Source organism: Macrobrachium rosenbergii, chromosome 4 (genome assembly GCF_040412425.1).
Source record: "Macrobrachium rosenbergii isolate ZJJX-2024 chromosome 4, ASM4041242v1, whole genome shotgun sequence".
Classification (NCBI taxonomy): Eukaryota; Metazoa; Arthropoda; class Malacostraca; order Decapoda; family Palaemonidae; genus Macrobrachium; species Macrobrachium rosenbergii.
Genome location: NC_089744.1, coordinates 26,485,261 through 26,507,500, shown reverse-complemented (window position 1 = coordinate 26,507,500; position 22,240 = coordinate 26,485,261). Strand labels below are relative to the sequence as shown.

General features: G+C 42.2%; 3 protein-coding genes across 8 annotated transcripts in view; 1 reads left to right on the top strand and 2 right to left on the bottom strand.

Moving 5' to 3' along the window:
* The window catches only part of LOC136831420 (uncharacterized), a 550,888-nt gene extending 549,153 nt beyond the window's left edge, over window positions 1-1,735 (bottom strand). Inside the window, exon 1 of the transcript XR_010850870.1 lies at window positions 1,669-1,735. The gene's annotated coding sequence lies outside the window, so the exon portion shown is untranslated. The remainder of the gene's footprint in view (window positions 1-1,668) is intronic.
* Window positions 1,736-12,410: 10,675 nt separating this feature from the next.
* LOC136831419 (uncharacterized protein C1orf50 homolog) lies at window positions 12,411-21,307 on the top strand. Its single transcript, XM_067091833.1, has 5 exons — window positions 12,411-12,480; window positions 12,641-12,932; window positions 19,349-19,461; window positions 19,807-20,025; window positions 20,169-21,307. The coding sequence occupies exons 2-5, from the start codon at window positions 12,893-12,895 to the stop codon at window positions 20,331-20,333; spliced, it is 537 nt and encodes a 178-aa protein (XP_066947934.1). The 5' UTR covers window positions 12,411-12,480; window positions 12,641-12,892; the 3' UTR covers window positions 20,334-21,307.
* Window positions 21,252-22,240, bottom strand: part of HisRS (histidine--tRNA ligase) — a 126,880-nt gene continuing 125,891 nt past the window's right edge. For all 6 annotated transcript variants that reach the window (XM_067091783.1, XM_067091774.1, XM_067091810.1 and 3 more), the window contains one exon: window positions 21,252-21,474. In XM_067091783.1, coding sequence (XP_066947884.1) covers window positions 21,322-21,474 — 153 coding nt within the window. In that variant the 3' untranslated portion in view covers window positions 21,252-21,321. The remainder of the gene's footprint in view (window positions 21,475-22,240) is intronic.

Sequence of the window (22,240 nt, the reverse complement as noted above, 5' to 3'; positions counted from 1 at the left end):
TTTTAAAAACAAAAACCTATATTCAAGCACAAGCCCAAACCTATTTCCATGACTCAACACCTGGAATGTGGCAGCAGTAAGATGTCACATAACTGATACAGTCTTGTAAATATACTTCTACCAAGGGTACCTAACCCTATGAGCAAGCTGAGTAGTTCATATACACCAACCATAATACCACTATGGCTTTGTTCTCAGGTTAAAACAAAGCTTGGCAGCACTACAAGACAAAGCTCCAATCTCACAGCTAGCTTAATTACGCTGTTGGGGAATACAAATGGCAAAATTTAATTAAAGTCTGAAAATTAACATTATAAACCGACTGTTCATAAATATTGCAATGTCTTTAGGTTTTATTGCAAATGTTTAAATTATTTAACACATAATGTGAAAAAAAAATTAAAAATCCATATAATGGCTCTACACTACATATAATCTATGAGTATTTCACAGTCCCTTGTTCATTTCTTACCTATTGGTATTTTGTTACTATTCTTATTCACTATTAGTCTAACAATGAAACTGGCCACCAATTAATAGTTTAATAATGGTGATTAATGGGGCAGGTGACAAGACATGCCCCTAAGGCAGCTTGGCCTATGGTGGTAGGTTACAACATGCTGACTACAATGGTCTTGTGCCTGGGAATAAGGATATCCCCACCAAACTAGTGGTAGTTAACTTATCGCAAAAACCTTTAACCACAATGGCAGCAACGGGGCGAAAAAATAGGTATAACCTATACCTATTCATTTTGCCATGACAATTAGGCCTACGCTTACCTAGTACCATAACCTTGACTAAGGCCATTTCAAATTAAAATCCGCATACTAGAAGTAAGCAATACACACAAATTGTGTTATGGTTATGTTTACAATACCCTATAGGTACTGCATACGCTAAAATAGCTTCTAAGTTAAGTATACCTTAGTTTAACCAGACCACTGAGCTGATCAACAGCTCTCCTAGGGCTGGCCCGAAGGATTAGATTTATTTTACATGGCTAAGATCCAATTGGTTACCTGGCAACGGGACCTACAGCTTAATGTGGAATCCGAAAACTAGCTTCAAAATCCTCAATAAAGAACCATATAGGACTAGGCCTATGCGTTGTGCTCTAGCTGGTATTATTTTATAAGTTGCCAATACACGATATGAAATTGTAACTTACATTTTTGAAAAGAGCTCTATATCAAATTACGACTTATAAGGTATGACAATACCAACACCCCGCCCCCTCCATAACTAATACGGCAAAATTGTAACCAGTAAACACCCCTATTTTACGTGGTATTTCATATTGGCAACTTATAAAATTTTACCCCCTAGCCTAGTAGTCTGTTGAACTAGACCCAACCCACAGGATCCTCCATTTTTGCTTGCCCTAACATGAAAATAAACAATTTATTTAATAAAATAGGAAATGCTTAAAAGAAAATTTGGTAAAATTTTATTAGCTGCCAATATAAAATAATACCACGTAACCTACGGGTGTTTACTGGTTACAATTTTGCCATGTTAGCAATGGAGCGGGGGAATGTCTTACCCTATAAGTCCTAATTTGACGAAGAGCTCTTTTCAAAAATGTAGGTTACAATTTCATATCGTGTATTGGCAACTTATAAAACAATACCGAATTAAATTTTACAAATATTGCTAATACATTACCAAAAAACATCTTAGTTCTTCATGGCCAAACACAAGTGTAAATAAACAGTGGCCGCCAAACACTAGCTTACCTATTTCTGCGGACCTGAAGTAGAGTTGCCAGATACTTTTATTTACTTATTTGCCCTTATGAATAGCAATTAAGTAATTGTATATGATATTGGAAATTGAAAATAATGATGAATCACTTAAAAAATCATGTGGTAGTATGAAATTCTCCAGTAGCTTTTTTTTACGGAATCTGAGGGTGACCTCATGATGGATAATGCTCATTTAAAAGATTTTTCTACTTGTGAAAAAAAATATAACCAAGAGGCAAATAAGTGATGCTGAGGAAGGGAATGGGTTTTTAATTTCTGGAATTTGTAAATGTTTTAAAGACTGAACAGATAAAATGAAAATCACAACTTCTGTGAGGCCGAAGAAATCAAAATTCTCACGACAAAATGAGAATGCAAGTGAAACAGAATGGAGATGTTTGGTGGAAGTTGACTTGTGTGTGTGTTTTCGTGTTTGTAAGTCCTCACATTAGGTCCTTTGCGAACACCATCATCATTTATCTGATGCCATAGCCATAGAAAATCATACCAAACGTGTGGAAAATAAATTTATTTTGAACATATATATTGGTATTAATTCACTTTCTGTGCTTCTGTAAATGAAATTAGACACTGCGTAACACTTCGAGCAATATATAATTCCATAATTCAACTAGCATAACAAAATGCAATGCTATTTTATCTCTTTTCAACGATTTTAATGAAACACTGGTTTTAAAGCACGTCAGCTTCACAATGAATAAGTGTGAATAGAACAGAATATAGAATATATACTTCAGGCCAGAGGCTAAGCACTGGGACCTACGAGGTCATTCAGTGCTGAGCGGAAATTGACAGTAAAAAGGTTTGAAAGGTGGAACAGGAGGAGAACCTCCAGTTGCACTATGAAACAGTTTTTAGGAGAGGGTGGACATTAATATGGAAGAAAGAGAATATGGACAGAGGTACAGTAAAAGGAATGAAAGGGGTTGCTGCTTGGGGCTGAAGGGACGCTGCAAAGAACCTTAAGAAATGCCTGCAGTGCACCACCCGAGACACACTGACGAAGTACTACCCTACTAAGGGTGAATTAATGTGAAATAGCCTTGTTTCTGTGCTTATTACCTTACTTCTGGTGCCTAATTCAACATTAGTTACTTGAGAAAATATCACAGTTTTTAAAGTAAATTGTATTTTTCCTAACTATACAAACCTGAGGTCCTTTCTGATTAGGAATCACCTACAGCGGAGCTGAAACCTGCCTTTGAACTTTCAAACAAGGTAGTTCAGCAGTTAGCTACCATCCGGTAGGCAGGAGTCCCACCCACCCAGACGTAAACATTCCCAATTTGCCTTTCGGCCCAGGTGTTAGATTGAGGGGTAGCATGAGGTGGGCATAAAAATGCAATAGTTAGGAAAAATAAAATTTACTTTAAAAAATTGTGATTTGTTCCTACACGATATACAAACCATCGGTCCTTAGTTCTTCATTGGATGGGTCGATGTCGTACTCGCCTAGCACTCTCCTAGGCCCGCGTTTGATTCTCCAGCTGGCCACTGAAGAATTAGGGGAAATTATTTCTGGTCTTAGAAATTAATTTCTCGCTATAATGTGGTTCAGATTCCACAATAAGCTGTAGGTCCCATTGCTAGGTAACCAGTTGGTTCTTAGCCACGTAGAATAAGTCTAATCCTTCGGGCCAGCCCTAGGAGAGCTCTTAATCAACTCAGTGGTTTGGTTAAACTAAGGTATACTTAACTTTTTTACATTAGGAAGACTCACTGGTTGGAGGAAGGACTTTGAGTGAGTCTCTTGAACTGAGTGGAGTTCGCCACACCTTGGATTCTCTTCCTTGTCGATAGAGCAAGGAAGAGAAACCTGCCTCTGACAAATGATCAGGGTTTAGTACCGCATGATCAATTGTCAGACTTCTGGGTCTTTTTTGCAAGAGGAAGGAAAACACAATCTCATACGAAACAAGGCTAGGGTGAACCTTAAGAGTTGGACACAGAAAGGCAAATACAAGTATCAGGTATGACTTATTGTCAGGGTCTCCCTCCTCCCCTTGCTAGAGGAAGGAGTGGGTTTGCTTCTATAATCCTGGAAGGAAAAATAGAACGGAAGCTGGGTGTATAGGCTTACCTGCATCAACCGCAAGATCCAGTATGTAACAGCTCAAGTCCACTCTCTGCATGAAGGGAGAGAGGAAGGAGAAGAAGGAGAGGCCAATCACTACAGGAGTCATTCCCACATCCACAACCGAACATCTTAGGCGAGATGCAACCCTGTCCTGTTAGAGGAGCTGGGTAAGCTACACAACTTGTTGAGCAGTCACCACAGGTCCCAAAGAGAAAGAGTTCAAGGTCTTCCAGAATGCGAGGGTTGGACCAATGCCCCTGATTTCATGAGCTCTCGGGCAGAAGGTACCGGTGTCGTCTTCGCCAGCAGCAGAGTAAACTCTCCTGATCGTCTCACGAAGCCTGAAAGAAATCATGTTCTTGGACAAGCCAGTGCTAACGAAGAGCCGTCGACACTCAGGCCGGAGATGACAAGTCCTCTTCAGACAGCACTCTAACAGGACAAAGTAGCACCTCCTCTGGGTCATTACAAAGTTCTATAGGGAGGGGGTCGTGAAGGACTCAAACCTAGCATCAGGGACCAATGGGTTTTGAGCCATTGCTATGAGATCAGGGACGAAATTGAGCATAAGTGACCCTCATCCCCTCGAGTGTTTAACATTGAGGGAAAGTCCATGCAGGTCTCCAACTCTCTTCATGGATGCCAGGGCAAGCAGGAAGATGGTCTTGAAGGTCAGATCCCTGTCTGATGACTTGTAAAGGCTTGTGCGGTACACATGTCATATCCCACACAGGGGGCCTGAAGTCCCTGGGTGGGCAAGACCTTTTGAAGCTTCTCATCAGTAGTGGAATCTCCAACGAGGAGATTCTACACCCTTCAGCCGCAAGACTAGACCGAGTGCAGCCCTACAGCCTTTCAAGGTAGAAACGGAGAGAAGCTTCTCTCAGTGAAGGAAGACGAGGAAGTCTGCGACCTGCTAAATAGTAGCTCCGACCAGAGAGAGATCCTGTCTATGACACCAACCACAGAAGATGGCCCACTTTCCCTGGTATACTGCTGCAGAGGACCATCTGAGGTATCAAGCCATCTCTGATGCTGTGTGGCACGAAAAGCCTCTTGCTCACAAGAGATTCTGGATAACTGCCAGCCATGAAGACACAGGGACTGCACTGCCTGGTGGTACCACTCTACGTGGGGATGACACAGAAAGTTGGGCCAGGGAGGATTCTCTCTCTTTGCCTCAGAAAGCAGAGCTAGCAGGTCGGCATACCAAACAGCCTACGGCCATTTGGGAGCCACCAGAATCATCCTGAGATTCGGGGTGAGCAACACTTGACTGATCAACCTGAGAATCAGACAAAACAGAGGGAAGGCGTAGATGTTCAGGTTGTCCCACAGGTGCTGAAAAGCATCCTCCACAGCAGCCCATGGGTCTGGCATGACTGAACTGAAGATTTCTGTTGTGCTAGGTGGCAAACAAATCGAACCTCTCTGTGACGTCCGAGCAAAGGGACCACTCCGCCCCTATCACTTGATTCTGGTGGCTGAGCTTGTGTCACTACAGTCCTCTTGTCTGGAATGTATCTGGTTGACAGCTCTATCGAGTTAGCTACCGCCCACTCGTGCAACTGCATCGTCAACTGGTGAAATGGAGGGGATACAAGATCCCTCTACTTGTTGACATATGCCACCACCGTGGTGTTGTCACTCATCAACACCACAGTGTCCCATCACTTGATCCTGAAACTCTTGGAAGGCCAGGAAGGCTGTAAGGACAGGATTGAATGACATACTGGCCGGGTGTTGACCGGTTTATTGGTGGTTCCTTACTGAATGAATGTACAGAATCTTTGAAGTTGTTATTGGCTGGTGTGAGCCACAAAGTAGTATCTACACACACACAGGGCAAAACAGAGGTAATGTTTCGGACATCTGTGTTTGTCGGCAGACAAACAGATGGCGATTGTGAGAGACATAATAAACATACAGTTATAAAACATATATCAATGGAAAGGCCAGGAAATTCTACATATGGCCAATTGCATGAGATTTGAGACAGATTAATAAATACAATGCAGTAGCATAATATATGTGAAATGGCAAGACGTTTGGCATCTTCACAAACAGAAACATACATACAGTTTGATACAGAAGATTCCGTGGAACATTATGAGTACATGATTAGAATGCTTGCGTGGCAATGCAAGTAGTGGTGATTGTACATAAATCGAGGCAACAATGGTTAGGGGGAAACAGACGGAAATATTGTATGGTAGAAGTTGCGTTCCTTGAAAGAAAGAAAACGGGATGCTCTTGTTTTTGTCTTGTCCCCTCCGATGGATGACGAACACACACGTGTGCTCGAAAGAGACCGCGATTGGTGTGATGCGTCTCTTACAAGGCTGCCTTGAGCTCCAGGATGTTGATGCGAAGGTGCTTGTGATCTCGGTTCCACACTCCCGAAGTCAGCAACTCCTCCAGATGTGCGCTCCATCCCTCGGTCGATGCATCTGAGAACGGAAGCATGGCTGGAGGGAGAGTATGTAGGCATACTCCTGTTAAGAGGTTTCTGTTGTCTAGCCACCAGTCTAGATCCTCTCTCACTTCCCTCGAGAGAGGAATGAGAAAGGATTGAGGGTCTCCTTTCTCATTCAGTATCCAATGAAGCAAAAGAAGGTAAAATTGCCCATGCGGGACCAACTTCTCCAGCGACAACAGGTGGCTGATGACAACTCCCCATTGCCGAGCCAGCTGCTCCCATCAAGACAGGAACAGCTGTGCTGCCTTCCTGAACCTGCTGATACGAGAGTCCGAGGGTAAGCCTCCAGCTGCTACTGTATCTATCAGCATGCCCCAGTACTTTATCCGCTGCTTGCGGGTGAGATCGGACATCTCAGGATTTAGTATGATCCCTAGATCGTGGCAAAACTCGAGGAGCCGAGCCCTGTTCTGAGGCAACTCACCAGAACAAGCCAATTGCTGAGATACCTCAACAGACGTACCTTGTGCGAATGGGCCCAAGTTGACACCAGGGCGAACACTCACATGAACGCCTGAGGAGCAGTCAAGAGCCCGAAACAGAGTGCCCTGAACTGGAACACCGCTTTCCCGAGGATAGACAAGTATTTGGAAATATGCATCCTTCAAGTCCAATGTAAGCATGAAGTCATTCTCCCTGATGGAGGAGAGCACAGTGTGCAGTCTCCATCGTGAACCAAGTCTGGCAAATGAATTGGTTCAAGGGAGAGAGGTCTATGACCGGTCTCCAACCCCCCAAGGCTTTCTCTATGAGAAACACATGGCTGTAAAAGCCTGGAGGCTGATCTGACATGACTTCTACAGCACTCTTGCTCAGCATAGCTCGCACTTCTTGCCTGAGTGCGAGATTCTTCAGCAAACCAGGAACATAGGTTAAGAGACAGACCGGAGAGTTGGTGAAGGGTGGTCGGGACTCGAAGGGGAGTAGATATCCCTCTAGAAGGACATCCACTACCCAGGTGTTGGCTCATATCACTGCCATGTTGCCCAATAGCTCGACAGGCATCCCCCCACCAATGAGGGAAATGTTGCCCCTGGCATTTCCCCTTGCCCCCTTTTCCAGATTGGAAAACAGGCTGAAAGGAGCACGATTGCACTCCCTTTCCAGCAGAAGGCAGCGGCTGGGTGTTCTTGTAGGGGCCCTTTGAAGCCTGGGTCCTCTTAGGGGCCAAGAAAGTGCTAGCCTGACCCATAGGTCGGGCTACAGTGGCCTGCAAAGACCCAGAGGTCTTAGCCACTGCCTGATGGACAAGGCAGTCACTGTCTTCAGCCCAACGCTTGTCCACCACAGTATCCACCAACTCTAGGGAAGAGAGAGGCAGATCCCAGTAACGGTCCATTCCGCAGGGTCAGTGCTGACTCAGACCTGGTGATCCAAGTCAGGACAGCACCCCTTCTCTTCAACACCAGGTTTGCCATCTGGTGGGGAAGGTAGGAGATGGCTCTACCTCCAGACTGGCATGGTCTCCCAAAGGCAGGGTCCTCTCCAGGGACAATAGCACCTAAAGAGGCAGCCACCATGGATACTGTGGACAACCACAGATCCAGCCAATAGACTGCCATAGCGGTAGCCTCCATGCTTGCTGCGAAAGGGAGACCCCTTCCAAAAAAAGTTGCTGCAGCGAGAGACCCAGACTTAGACGAACCAGGTCTGGGTCAACCTGCTTGCAGAGGAGGGAGAAGGAGCTTGTCCGAGCAGTTCGACTGAAGCAAATTCTCCTGCCCAGATAGAAGATTATTCACCTGGTCGAGTACCCCCTGGGCAAGTGAGGACCACAGCAGCCCCACTGAAACCTTTGGTTCCTTCTTAGGGCCCCAGAAGGTTTCAAGACACGAAGGATGATCCACAGAAGGGCTGTGGCCCCTTCCCCAAGATCGTTGTGGTGACGAATCAGCACGATGATGTCTGCAAAGGTCCTCTGTATTTCGAGGGTATCTGCATGCTGAGGAAGAGGCCCTTTGAGTCTTTCCAGGGTGCAGTTCTCCTGATCTACTCTCCCAGCAGGAGGGAGAACCTCGGCAGACCCTTTAGATCCATCCTGAACTACTCGTGTGTACGACTGGGTCGATCCAAGGACCGAGCCAGGAACATAGGTCTTCATAGTCAAACTCTGAGGAAAGGACTCTCCAGAGTTCCTCCTGTCTGTCTCACACCTCCCAGCAAAACCCCAAGGGGTTGAGGGGACAGATGAAGAGGACTGGGCACTCCCAGCAGTCCTACCAGTGGAACCAACAGGAGGGCTGGTTGCCTGCGGTCATCAACCCACAGTGATGACAGCAACATGGGTCCAGGAGAGCCCTTACGCCTCTGCGAAGCGCTATCCTGAGAAGAGTGTAGAGGTTTGTGTGAACTAAGCCGAGCCGATTAGCACAATTAGCGGTTGGGCAGGGTCAAATGCATGGCTGGCTGGCGAGGACTTGTGCTGTCCTCTTGACGTGGCCCAGTCTTCTTTGAAGGCCAAAACTTCGCAAGTAGGGGATCTCTCTGTCTCTCCAGGTGTTCGGACCCTCGGGACCAAGACACCATGCTGGGAACCTGGCCGAGCACTGGTGGTAGTGCCAGCAGGAAGAGCCGAGACACCTGCATGACTCAGCTCTTTCTCTCGCTCTGTGCCTAAACCGGGATGGTGAGAGGTCTCTCCGACACCGGTTCAGGATACTTGAGACTCCTTAGAGACTCAAGTACTTGGAGTGACTCGCAAACATGCACCCAACACAGTGCTAGTCTTAGAGGCAGACTTCTTAGGACTGGCGATGGGAACACAAACCGAGGTCTGTGTGGCCGCAGCTCCCAAAACACAAGACCCTGGTGAGGCAAGCGATTTGGTTCCCTAGCCCAAAGGCTGGAAAAAGCCGACGAGAGCTTACACTGCTTCCCCTGTGGAGGGAGGCAGCCCCTTAGAATCCCCATGGCAGGACTTCCTAGGTGGGGGGAGAGACAGCCTTCCTCTTCTTTGGTCGACGGGCCTCAGAAGAGGAAGGGAAGAAGGTAGCAGACAACGAGGATGAAGACGACAATAATGACACCACCTTACGGGACCTCTTCCTCAACTTCTTCGTCATCCTCAAGACGACAGTGAAATCTCCCATCCAAGAGGGAGCAGCCAGGGCAACAGGAGCAGCCTGGGCGGCAGGAGCATTGGTAACAGGAGCAGCCAGGGCAGGTGGAGCAGCAACAGTGGCCCAGACAGCAGTGAACACAGGAGCACCAGGGACAGGAACCATCATATGGGGCATAGAGGAGGTAACCATCATAAACAGTAAAGCGAGGGACAGCGGGGCCACAGTGAAACCTGGAGGCAGGGGCACTGTGTGCTGGGATGCGGGACAGAAGTCACTTGGGTAGGGAAGTGCGAGGAGACAGTCACTGGCATCTTAGCAAACACTGTCATCGTGGTGGTCATGGTGGTAGAGACAGCGTGGGTCACCACCGGAGCAATCACCAGATTAGAGAAAAGGCCCTGCAGGGATGGAGGGCCCAAGAGACCTAAGGATCGCCAAGCTGCACCCAAATTAGTCGCCTGCTTGCCAAGGAACTGCTCAACCACCAAACTGGAAGGATGAAAGGTTGGGTTAGTGGAGGGAGACTCCTCTCATTCCGAGGGAAAAATTTCCCCCCCCTGGAACGAGAAGAGGCCCCCAGGAGGAGGTCATCCTGATCGCCTGCTCCCCCTGCCGTTCCACGCCCAACGAAGTGAGCGAAGACGATAATGGAGAGTCTTCTCCCAAAGGAGGGACAGCCAGAAGGGGAAGCTTGCCGGGAAAGAGAAACGAGGAAGAAGGGTTAACCACCAAGGCCGGAGTAGTGGGGGGCGTATAACCCTCAGACGACACACAAACACACATACTTCAAGCAAAAACAAAGAAAGATCCCACCGGAAAAAAAAACACCTCAATGACAATCAGGGCAGAGAGGGAGGACACGTTTGAACCGAACGACGGCCGAGAGCAAATTGGAATGTTTGCGACTTTGTCTTTGCGTCCGAGCGGGCTGGACTCCCGCCTACCGGAAGGTAGTTAACTGCCTAACTACCTTGTTTGAAAGTTCAACGGCCGTTTTCAGCTCCGCTTTAAGTAATTCCTAATGTGAAGGACAGATGGTTTGTATATCGTTTAGGAACAAACTCTCTTTTAGCATTTAATGCTACCCACACTTTACACTGCCCTCAAATATTTTTCCATAGAAACATGAATCTTTTTTCAAATAAGGGAAGGACAGACTTCCCAACCCCACCATACCCCGAACCATACATAGGAAATAACTTACTGGAAACGACTCTGCTTGGGTAAGCGACGTCTGGAAAGCTGCTATTAACTATGTAAATGCGAATGTTCCACGATCACTTTTCTCTCGTAACCAAGTCTTACGAAAAACAAGTAATCACCAGCCAGCTCACCTAAAAACAAAGCAATACAAAACGTTTATTCTGCAAAAATTATAAATTATAATATATATCACAAACCTTTAAAAATGCAGAAACAATCATATTAGAATATGGATGATCCTATTTGTGATATATAAGATCTTTTACCTATAAAAAAGGCCAAAAAAGTGCCAACTACAGTTATTTCTTGAAGTCATCTGTTAAAAAAAGGGTAGGGTTTGTAAGGAAAGTACTAACTTTACCGAAATGGTCAGTAGTCAGGTAGGCCTACAAACAGTCTAAATCTAAGGCACGAGTTTATGTATGCAGGTATGTTTACAAGAGCCAGTGCCAGCATGAAGCCAGTTTAACCATCAGCATGCATGTCTCTTTGTATGTATGTGAAATTCTTAGTGTAAGGTCGTAGGCCATGAATTTGTCTACGAAACTTTAACAAAGACGAATACACAAACAAAAATATGTAACACTGAATAGATAATAAATAACAGTAAATTTACAAAATTACATGTACATTCATTAATATTAATAAAAAGAAAGTGTATATTTATGCAATGCTTGATAACACCAGATCATAATGCCAGTAGCCACAAAGAGTGCCATGACATACTCCAATTAATTCAGCAAAGCAATATTTACACAAAATAATGTAATCGGTACTTTGCAACGTGCCATAAGATTAAGGCAAAATCCTTTGTATTAAGAAACTCGAAGGTTCATCATTTCGTGAAATTAAAAGTCTTCTGTCGAAATTTTACGTATACGTAACAAGTTTGTTGCATTACGTAAAGATGTGACACGTGAGTTCAACCGTGGAGTTATCTGGTCTCTATCCACAGCTGTTAATGAATTGCGCAAATACAACAGTATCCTTTTAATCTGCGCACTTTCGTTTATGACGTAATCGAAGCTCATTTGAGAACTCGGATGATCTTTTTCGCTTATGTACTCGCAATATTTTCAACTGGCATGTGTGCATGCGAATGCGGCCGCGCGTATGGCTACAAACATAATGGTATTTAAATGAAGTGTGGTTTTCTTTTTTACTTGGCGTGATTCGCCTTACCAGCTATCGTTACCGCCAGTAGCTCGGTTTTTATTTATTTTTCCTTTTGGTATTTCAGAAATATTCCTAGGTTTTTTTTTTTTTTTACTTTTTAGTTCCTTTTCTTTACTGATCACGAGTTTCTGAAAACAAATCGACTGAAATTAAAATCTACATTAACTACATCAGCATCACTCATTTACAACTGCATTAATTCCGTTGGATCAACATTTACTACAGCCCCTACAATGACTACATTTTCTGTAAACGGTTTTATGTGAACTGAAGTGTTCCCTTTTGAAATTCAGTAAAGTTGTTGTTCCCTAATAATTTACCACGACAAATAATCTTAGCACATGAATTTATACTTTAAAACAGGAAAATTAAGATTACACGTAGATTTCTGTTAAATAAAACCAACTTTCTTTTGATGTTATCACTCAAAATCGACAAATGTGACTTCTTCATAGATTTGCTTTCAAAGTGCATCAATAATTAAGTTGGGCAAAAGCTATTTCGTCTCTTCTAGCTTAATGTTGTGTTCTTTAACGACTGAACTGGTTCGATAATTGTCACTAACTTACCACTATTTAGTAGGTTGTTCTATGTTAATCCTGCCTTGTGGCAGCACGAGCTCTTGCCTTAAGCAGCCATAAGTGTGGCAAGGTTTTGAAGAGAATATGAGTGTTGGTGTCGATCTCCGTACTCATCTTAATCAAACAAAGACTAGTAGATATGCTTTGTATTGCAGTTTCTAAAATCTTTGTAATTCCAGTGACCTTTCATTGATATATTCTTTGATGATTCTTTTGCGTTGCGTTTCCGGTCAAACTAATTTTCTTGGTATTATCCACTAAGGTTTTCCTTCTATTTCTGCATCGGTCAATAGACAGGCCCTTTTGTGAGATTCCACGCCTTGTCGAGATGGTCCTCCACAATGGAGTGTTTCTGGCACGAGCAACCTCCTGAAATGCCACCATGTTATACGTCATCGAGGAAACCTGTCTAGTGAAAAACGCACCCGTTACAAAACGAACCAAAACAAAACCCCACGACAGCGGATCAGCTGTCTCAGTCTGAGACGACCTGTCCGAGAAGCTTTTCGGTCCTATTGAAGTTGTGAAACGTATATAAGATCAAAATGGAAGTGAGCAATAAGCAAGATAAGCCGCAAACTACTGGTAAGTAGTTAGTGTAGTAAACCGCAAGCCATAGGCTGTAACGAATAATCTACTTAGCTAAGGATATATAAGCTATTCTAGGATGGCAAGTCACCTATCCAATTTTACTCAAGGCTAACCTGGTGGGTGATACTGGGGTACCCTCACAGGCAGATGGGCAGGAAGAGCATAAAGCGCGGAGCGGATGCAGGGTAGGGAAACAGGGGTAAGCTTGAGAAATCCTGACCTTTCCTAGAATGCCGTGCCCTGACCTAACCAGACCTTACCTTAACCTAACATAGGATGCCATACCCTGGCCTTGCCAAGGGGGCTTCGCCCCCCGTGGACCCTCTAAGTAACACTGAATATCCCTGTCTCCCTACTCTGTATGTCACACTACAACACAAAAAAATTGCATAATTCAGGGAAATAAGTCACCAAGATGTTTGGTATCATCTGTAGCCTAACCTAACCTAACCTAACCTAGGGTGCAAGGTCCTTACCGTGGTGAGGGACAACCTAGAACACCATAGATCATTAACCCTTAATGGATGGGCATCATCATATGAGCATCTCTAACAGGTTTTGAATGATGGATGGGCTAACTGTGTGAGTATTATTAATCACCACACGATTTGGATGAATTTAGTGGGAAAGATGTTCACAGCACTTCAGTGGTCGATAAATGACTTATGGCAACTGTTTAGCTCAGCACAGGACGGAGGGGGTATTAGTGTGCCTTGAGACTTGATGGGGGAATGTATTGCCCCTCACTATCCCATGAAATCTTTTTATTTGTTTGCTCATATATATACCCAGGGATTGCTGTTGGTTTTAGTTCTTTTCTCTAATGATAGTATGTCAGCTATAATTGTAATTTTACAAAGTAAAGTGCAAAGAAATATTAGAAAAATATTTACACCTTACAAAAAGTTACTGCATCTCCCTATCTCAGTAAATCACGTAAATATTTTACAACAAATATACTCAGAATTTGTTACTGATTTTAGTTCTTATCTGTTATGATATTGTGTGAGCTGTAATTATAATTTTACAAAAGAAAATAAAATAAATTATTAGAAAAAACATGTATAATATAGTAAAATTAGCATATTTTTACGAGTGTCTTGTAAAAGAGGCCCCACATAAGGTTGTAAATAGTCACTTTCAACTTCCTGTGGCAGTTAGGGTAAAATCTTTAGAATTGATGTGTTTTTTTTTCTTAAATTGGTAAAATCTTTAGAATTGATGTGTTTTTTTTTTTTTTTTCTTAAATTGTCCAACCTTAAAGTTTGCCTGGTCTGGGGTGTGTTTAATATATTTTTAGCCCATCCCTTAACCCTTAAGGGAGGGGATAATTATACATGATGCACACCCCCAGACCAGGCAGACTTTAAGGTTGGCCAATTTAAGAAAAAAACATCAATGGAAAGAGGAAGATTTGCAAATGCACATGGTGTAAGAAAAAGAATTCTAAAAAATTTTCCCTACCTTCCAAGGGAAGTTAAAAATTACTATTTACAACCGTGTGGGGCCTCATTTACAAAACTCTTGTAAATTTTACCATGTTATACATGTTTTTTCTAATATATTTTATTTTATTTTGTAAAATTATAATTACAACTCACACAATATAATAACAGATAAGAACTAAAATCAGTAACAAATTCTGGACATATTTATTGTAAAATAGTCACATAAACTTACTGAGATTGGGAATGCAGTAACTTTTTTTTTTTATTTACACATGTTTTTTATAACCTTTCTTTGCAAAATTACAACTGTAACTGACATCATATCATGAAAGATAAGAACTAAAACCAACAGTAATCCCTGGGTATATTTATGAGCAAATAAATGAAAAGATGTCACGGCAGAGAGGGGAGCAAGACATTCCCCCTCCAAGTCAAGAACAATACTGAAGTTCCCAAGATGCCCATGATTGGGCTGAGCTGAATTCTTTAGTTGCCACAATTCATTTATGGGCCATTGAAGTATTGGAAACTCTTTCCTGCTTGATACAGACAAATTGTATGGTGCGTAATGTTAATCCTCCTCAGAGGGGATCCTTCCACTACCCAAAACCTGTTTTGGAATAGGTGCACACCTGTAAAACTGTTGCCTTCTCATCAGCATCCTGGGACTCAAAGGCAGTTTCCTGGCCCTCCGAGAGTTTCAGGATCTTTTTTTTTTTTTTTTTTTTTTTTTTTTTGGATACTCTGGGGTGTTGTTAGTATAACTTAGTTTAACCAGACCACAGAGCTGATTAACAGCTCTCCTAGGGCTGGCCCAAAGGATTAGATTTGTTTTACATGGCTAAGATCCAATTGGTTACCTAGCAATGGGACCTACAGCTTACAGTGGAATCCGAACCACATTATAACGAGAAATGAATTTCTATCACCAGAAGTAAATTTCTCTCATTCTTTATTGGCCGGTCAGAGAATCGAACGTGGGCCCAGCTGAGTGCTAGCCGAGAACGATACCAACCCGTCCAATGAAACATCACAGTAGTGGCATATGTCAACAAACAAGAGGGTCTCGTTTCCCTCCTGTTTCTTTGGTTGACTTTCAGGTGCTTGAGTGAACTGTGATGCACTCTGTAGAACCATCAGCCAGATACATTCCAGGCATTGGGATGTATTGGCAGGCAAGCTCAGCCTCTGGCATTGAGTGACTGGGACAGAGAACTCCCTTCACTCAGGTCTTCACAGAGAGATTGCTCGACTTGAGGGCTCTCTATCATCTTTCTTTCACCTCCCAGCTCAACAGAAGTCTGCAAGTCTTCTGCTTCTGTACCAGACCCATGGATCACTACAGTGATGCATGCTGATAAGGTGGGATAACCTCGGCGTCTTCATCTTCCCTTCGTATTTGTCTAATTTGCAAGGTGTTCAGCAAAGCGGTGTTCACCCCAAATTTAGTTGAATGCTGGTAGACTATAACTTTTGTCCAACCTGCTAGCTCTGCTTCCGAGGCACAGAGAATAGTTCCTCCCTGACCCGACCTTCTGTGTCAGCGACACCGTCGACATGTGAAGCACTTCCTCAGGCAGTACAATCCCTATGCCTTCACGACTAGAGATTATCAGGCCTCCATTGCAAGCATTGGCTTCTCACAGAGCGGAAACGGAGATAGCTGGATATCTTATCAATCCTTTGCAGCAGTTCCCAGGGATTGGAGCCATCTTCACTAGTTGGTGTCATTGATGGGACTTTTTTTCTCTGGTCAGATTCACTCTTCAGCAGGTCGCGGACTTCCTCATCTTCTTCACCGAGAGTTGCTTCTCTCCGGTTCAGTTGTGAAGACTTAGTTCCACATTCGGCCTAGTCTTTCAACTGAAAGCAGCCCTTTTCCCTTTTCTCCTCAGTCAAGATTTAACTACTGATGAGAAGCTTCGATTGGTCTTGCTTTCCCAGGGACCTCAGGTCCTTGGACGGCATGTGACTCTCATCTAGGGTTCCTGTCTCGTGCTCCACATGTGCCCTTGTGAGAGTCGTCAGGCAGAGTCCCAACTCTCAAGACCATCTCTTGTCTGGCTCCGGCACTGGAGAAGAGGATAGATGATCTTCATGGGCTTTCTTTGCTGTGAGCATTCGAGGGATGGGGATCAGTAGCTCGACTCCATCTCGAATGTTGTAGCAAACTCCAAACCAAACGGCACCTGTTGCCAGGTTCGAGTTCTTCATGATCCCCTCCCCCTTGGACTTTGTAGTCGATGATCCAGATCAGTCACTGCTTTGTCTTGTTAGGGTGCTGCGGTACTTTCCGAAGAAGTCTTGACATCTCTAGAAAGAAGTGTCCAAGGACACGTCTTTCTTTCTGGCCTCATGAGATGATCAGAAGGGTGTACTCTACAACTGATGTCGACAACACTTGTACACTCCGCCCGAGAGTTCACAAAGTCAGTGGCTTGGTCCATCCCTCTCATTCCGAAAGTTTCTGTCGGTCTGAAAGCAGAGATGTGCCTCATCAGACCACATTTATGTCTTTCTACCTTTGGGTTTTTGCCCAGGAGTCCTTGGAACCCCCTTTCCTTGGACCTGTGGTGGCTGCTCAGCAAGTTGTTTTCTTACCCGGCTCCTATGAGAGGACAGGTAGTATCTCGCTTAAGGTGTATGGTTCTGGAAGCGAAAGGGATTACGAGAGTGACTGGTCTCTCCATCTCCTCCTTCCTTGTCCCCCCTGCTTCTCTTCCTTTGGGCAGAGAATGGATCTTGAACTGACACTTGCCGGAACTGGCGCCTGATGCAGTAAGCTTACACATCAAGCACCCATTCTGTTTTTCTTTCCTAGAATCATAGAAGCAATCCCGCTCCTTCCTCTAAGCAAGGGAAGGAAGGAGACCTTGGCAATAAGACAAACCCTTTTCTGGTTTTTGCCTTACTGTCTCCGACTCTTTAGATTCTTCCTAGCCTATTTTCGTATGAGTTATGATTCCTCACTCTTTCGAAAAGGTCCAGAAGTCTGACAGTTGATCTCGCAATTCCTTTACTTCAATATGTCAGAGGCATGGTACTCCTGCTCACTCTTTCGACTAGGAGGAGTAGCCCAGGTGTGCCAAACTCCAGTCACTTCAAAGACTCACTCAGATTCCTTCCTCCAACAAGCGAGTCTTCCTAATGTAAAGGACGGATGGTTTGTATATCGTGTAGGAACAAATCACAATTTTTAAAAAGTAAATTGTATTTTCCCTAACTATACAAACCTGAGGTCCTTTACATTACATTTATGCTGCCTCATGCCACCCCTCTATCCGAAACCTGGGCCGAAAGGCAAATTGTAACGTTTACATCCGGGCAGGTGGGACTCCCGCCCACTGGATGGTAGTTACTGCCTCACCACCTTGTTCAAGAGTTTTAATGGCCATTTCCAGCTTCGCTGTAAATAATTCCTAATGTAAAGGACCTAAGGTTTGTATAGTTAGGAAAAATACAATTTACTTTAAAAAATTGTATTGTTTCAAGTTAAACAAATGAGTTACACCAATAGGACTCACAAGATCTGCAGTCAGAAAGATATATGGTTCATGTGTCTTCAGTGTGTAATCAGGCTTAGCAATAAAAATTAATAATGACCAGTGCTGTTATCAACAATGATAAGGCATCTTTGGTTATTTTTGTGAACTATTTTTTGACTGAAGGACTAATGTATTCATCAAAATACTTGAAATAATTACTACTGTATATGTTCTGTACTTGGATAATCCATCTGCATGGATGTAACTGAAACAACATCAAGTGTATCCTTATTGATGTCAGTGCATTTGCTGAACAGTATTTAAGAAGAGGCTTGATGATTACCTGAAGCATTAATAGTAAGCCTTAGGGTAAACCGATTCTTAGCTGACTTGTATGCCTAGTCTGCTTTTCCAGCCTTTTTTTTTTTTTCGCCAACAAATTGCAGTTTTGCCATAGTGAGCAATTGCCCATACAAATAACCACCTACCATAATTCTTCAGTTCTTCTGCATCTTTTTAGCTACTTAAGTATTAGCTAAAACACTCGCCAGTATAGAAGTTGCAAAGGTAGCTAAAGCATCACCAGTACATAAGCTGCAAAGCTGCCAGACTGAACCCATTAAACCCCCCATGACTGCCATTAAGTCCCAGTTTTGCATTACTTTTAATATGATTTAGCTTTCTGCTAAATCATATTTAAAAGTCAAACTTTCCTTTGATTATAGGGTAACTTAATGGAAAACCACCTTGCACACTCATCAGTCCACTTGAGCACCTTGCACACTCATCAGTCCACTTGAGCATACACTTATCAGTTTACTTGAGCAATAGACTTTTTCATTGTATCTGTTGCTGGATGCTAACAAAAATTTGGCAGCTTTCAAGATCCTTTTGTGTGCATGTAGATAGTACAAATGGTGGATGCTCTTGCTTCTCAGACTGTATGCATAACAATTGCTGAATGCTTGGTAATTTGTATGCCAAAATGTAATTTTTTTTTCCCACATCTTAACACCATGAATACTAAAATGACTAATGACAGGGAATAGCAGAACCTAACAGTATTAGTTGGGAGGCCAGGGAGATGGTGGAAAAGGGATGAATCATGTAGTTGCCTATAAGATGAACATGCATAAAGTATGAAATTAAATTTTAGAATTTTTTTATTTTATATTTTCCAAAATTGTAAAGCTGAAGCTGCCTGAAATGATTTTGCACATATGGGAGTCCAACTGTGTTATGCCTGTGCTATAGGGTTAAGTCCTATTACAGTAATTAGTAACACTGAATACCATTGCACTAGTTGGCAGTTATTAACTGTATTTATTAAACATGAATTTCTGTATGCTTCTGTTTTAAAATCAATCTACATGCAGGTGTTTCATGAAGAACTTAAGTTGTAAATGATTGTATTAGTAGTTACTGTGCATTTTTTATATTTGAGACTGATGAACAACAAAATTTTCATTTTGCACAGTCAATCTTGTAGAGATGGACACATCACCCGGGGGTTTCCAGCTGGTGAACCCTCACCGTACAAACAAAGTAGATAGCATGGATTTAGTGGAAATGGCACGTGAAATCCAGAAGGTCTGTACTCATTCAAGTTCATGAACATAATTATTGTGTGAAGTAACAATATTTTGACCTTGAGTAAATGGTAAAGTTTTTGTAATTTATTGTAATTTGTACTTGACTTCAAGTTTTAATAAAACATCAGTAATGTATATTTATAATCTGCTTGCTGAAAGTTAATAGCATTCACAGGACAATATTCTTTTTTAGCTCTCACCAGGAAACTTAATTGTACACATTTTTATAACTGAATCTCAAGTGTTTAGCAGTTGTTATTTTTGGTTTCTTATTTTTATAAATATTTTAATTTTTATTTTAAAAGATATTTACAAATTTTGTTTGTATTTGATTACTTTCCAGGCTGACCAGTTTGTTCATGCAAATGTAAGCAATAAACTGCAGGTCATTGCAGAACAAGTCAGATTCTTACAAGAACAGGCGAGACGGGTCTTGGAAGAAGCGAAAGAGAATGCCGACTTACATCATGTACCGTGCAATTTTGTTAAAAAACCTGGAAACATATATCACTTATACAGACGACCTTCAGGACAGAAGTACTTCTCCATGTTAAGTCCCCATGTAAGTTTTATCATCTATGCTTGCTAAATAATCTAGTACAGTAACTGAAGTTGAAATTATGAAATACCACTAAAGATGCAAGTATATTATATTGGAAGTGTTATATTTTTCAAAACCTTTAAGATAGAATCTTCTTACTACAGGAATGGGGTGACAGCTGCCCACATGAATATTTAGGAACCTACCGCCTGGAACATGATCACTCTTGGACTCCAGAAGAAAAGATGAAAGCAAGATCAGATGATCAGCAAATGATCAACAAAATATTGACTTGCTCAAACACACTTTCAATTACCATGGGAAAATAACTTACATATTTGACTGGTTAAGCAGTTAAAAAGATTCCCACTGTGTGGGATTTCACTACTACATATTCAGTATAAGTGTAAACTACAGTCCTATAACAAGGAGTCTTACCTGTAAGATAATTCATAGACCACAAACCTCTGCCAAAGCTAAGTACTTCACTCCCAAAAAGGTTCCTTACTCATCCTGTTAAATTCCTGTCTCCTAAATTCTAATTGCTTGTTCCAAGGTAAGGAAGACCACCCTTGGTGAAACTTGTAAAATCTTGTACTTCAGTGGATGATATTAAAGAGGAACCGTATATGGAAAAGTTTATGTAGTTTTATTAATATGGGATTGCAAAGTGGGCAGGCATTTTGAAAAAAGCCTACCAAAATTGACATCTCTTATGTATCAAGGGTATGTGAATGGTCTCTCAGATTTGACAGCAAGATATTTTACTGGACAAGTTTGTTGAATATCTATAACAGTTTTTACGTTTTCCATTACATACCTCAGTTTTAACCTTTAAATTTTTTTATTTATCAGCAGTTTATAAAATGTTTCAAGCTGACAGATCTGAAGTCCAGATGAAATGTGTTGGTTATTTTCTATAGATTTTACTAATTTCCTGTTTTCTGAGATGTGGTTATTTTCTAAAAACTAATTGGATTATTTTTAAATGCTTAGTACCATGGTGTATGAATCCAGATAGGATTATTATTAGGAATAAATATACTGACCATGAAAATTTTTTTTGACAGGTACAATTTTTGTTGGTCTGTGACAAAATGTATGATGATGTTTTCTCAGAATTTGATAGCCTGTATTTAATTACTTAAATTACCAGTGTTTGTAACTAGTAATTCATTTTCCTCTGCAAACAAAGTTGTGATAAGTATTACATATACAATTTTGAAGGAAATTGAAAACTGAACAAATCTGATATATTGTATAATTTATCAATAAAGTACACCAAAGCATACCCCCCCAAAAATAATAATAATTTGGTTATTTTAACCTTTCCTTAACAGCCGATATTAAGTCCTCCCTCATAATTGTTTCTTCTTGGCGTGTACTGGTATTCCTGAGCTTAACAATACCTTCCTGCACTTCACTTTCACCTATCAATGCGACCAGTGGAATTCCATTATCTTCTGCATACTGGAAAATGAAAAATTAAATCAATTTAGAGCAGAATAAGATATGGAACCTAATGATTAGCATATTGTTATGGGGTAGAGTTTGATATTTTCTTTGTGATTAGAAGGCCTGGTCTGTGAAATGTGCTGTAGAGGCTGTAGACATTTTAAACAAAAATGAGTTACTCTGGTTCTTCACACATCAAGGGTGTGCAAAGATGTTACCTGTATCATGCAGTCACAACACTGAATCTGGATGATAGGATTTGAGGTAATTTATTCCTCAGCTTCCCCTGGCTGTAATTAGCATCTTGAGTAAGAAGCAAGGGCACCTTTAAGATGCACAGTGCTAAGTAATAAGGCGTTCTATGATTGGTTGCCTTAGTTTAGTAAGGTGATGTAGTTGTTTTCACAGTTTTCATGGTGCTTCCATGAGACGAGGAACAATGTGAGCACTGATACATGTGTAGTGGATTCTTCATTTTTAGTGGTGATTGGGTAGTAACCTGTGCCAAATCTGGTACTCCATGTTCTAGGTCACATTTTGAGGTAACTATGCATGCTTATCCATTATCTATGGTAGAGAAGCAGTCAGGTGCTAATTGGGTTATTATACTATATCCCTTCCTGAAGGCTAGTGACCAAGTGATTCCTGACAAGGCCTTTTGGTGGCATTCAACAAACTACAACAAATATAAATTTTTTTTCTCTGTGAGAGATGCAGAAAGGGGAGGAGCTAACTGAAACTACAGTCTAACCTTTGTATAAAATGTTTCATCTACATGACA

Excerpts from the sequence above, each read along its gene's own strand:
- LOC136831419 (XM_067091833.1), top strand. The coding sequence starts at position 12,893 with ATGGAAGTGAGCAATAAGCAAGATAAGCCGCAAACTACTG. Across the intron at positions 12,933-19,348 it reads AGATAAGCCGCAAACTACTG|TCAATCTTGTAGAGATGGAC; the intron begins GTAAGTAGTTAG and ends CATTTTGCACAG. Across the intron at positions 19,462-19,806 it reads TGGCACGTGAAATCCAGAAG|GCTGACCAGTTTGTTCATGC; the intron begins GTCTGTACTCAT and ends ATTACTTTCCAG.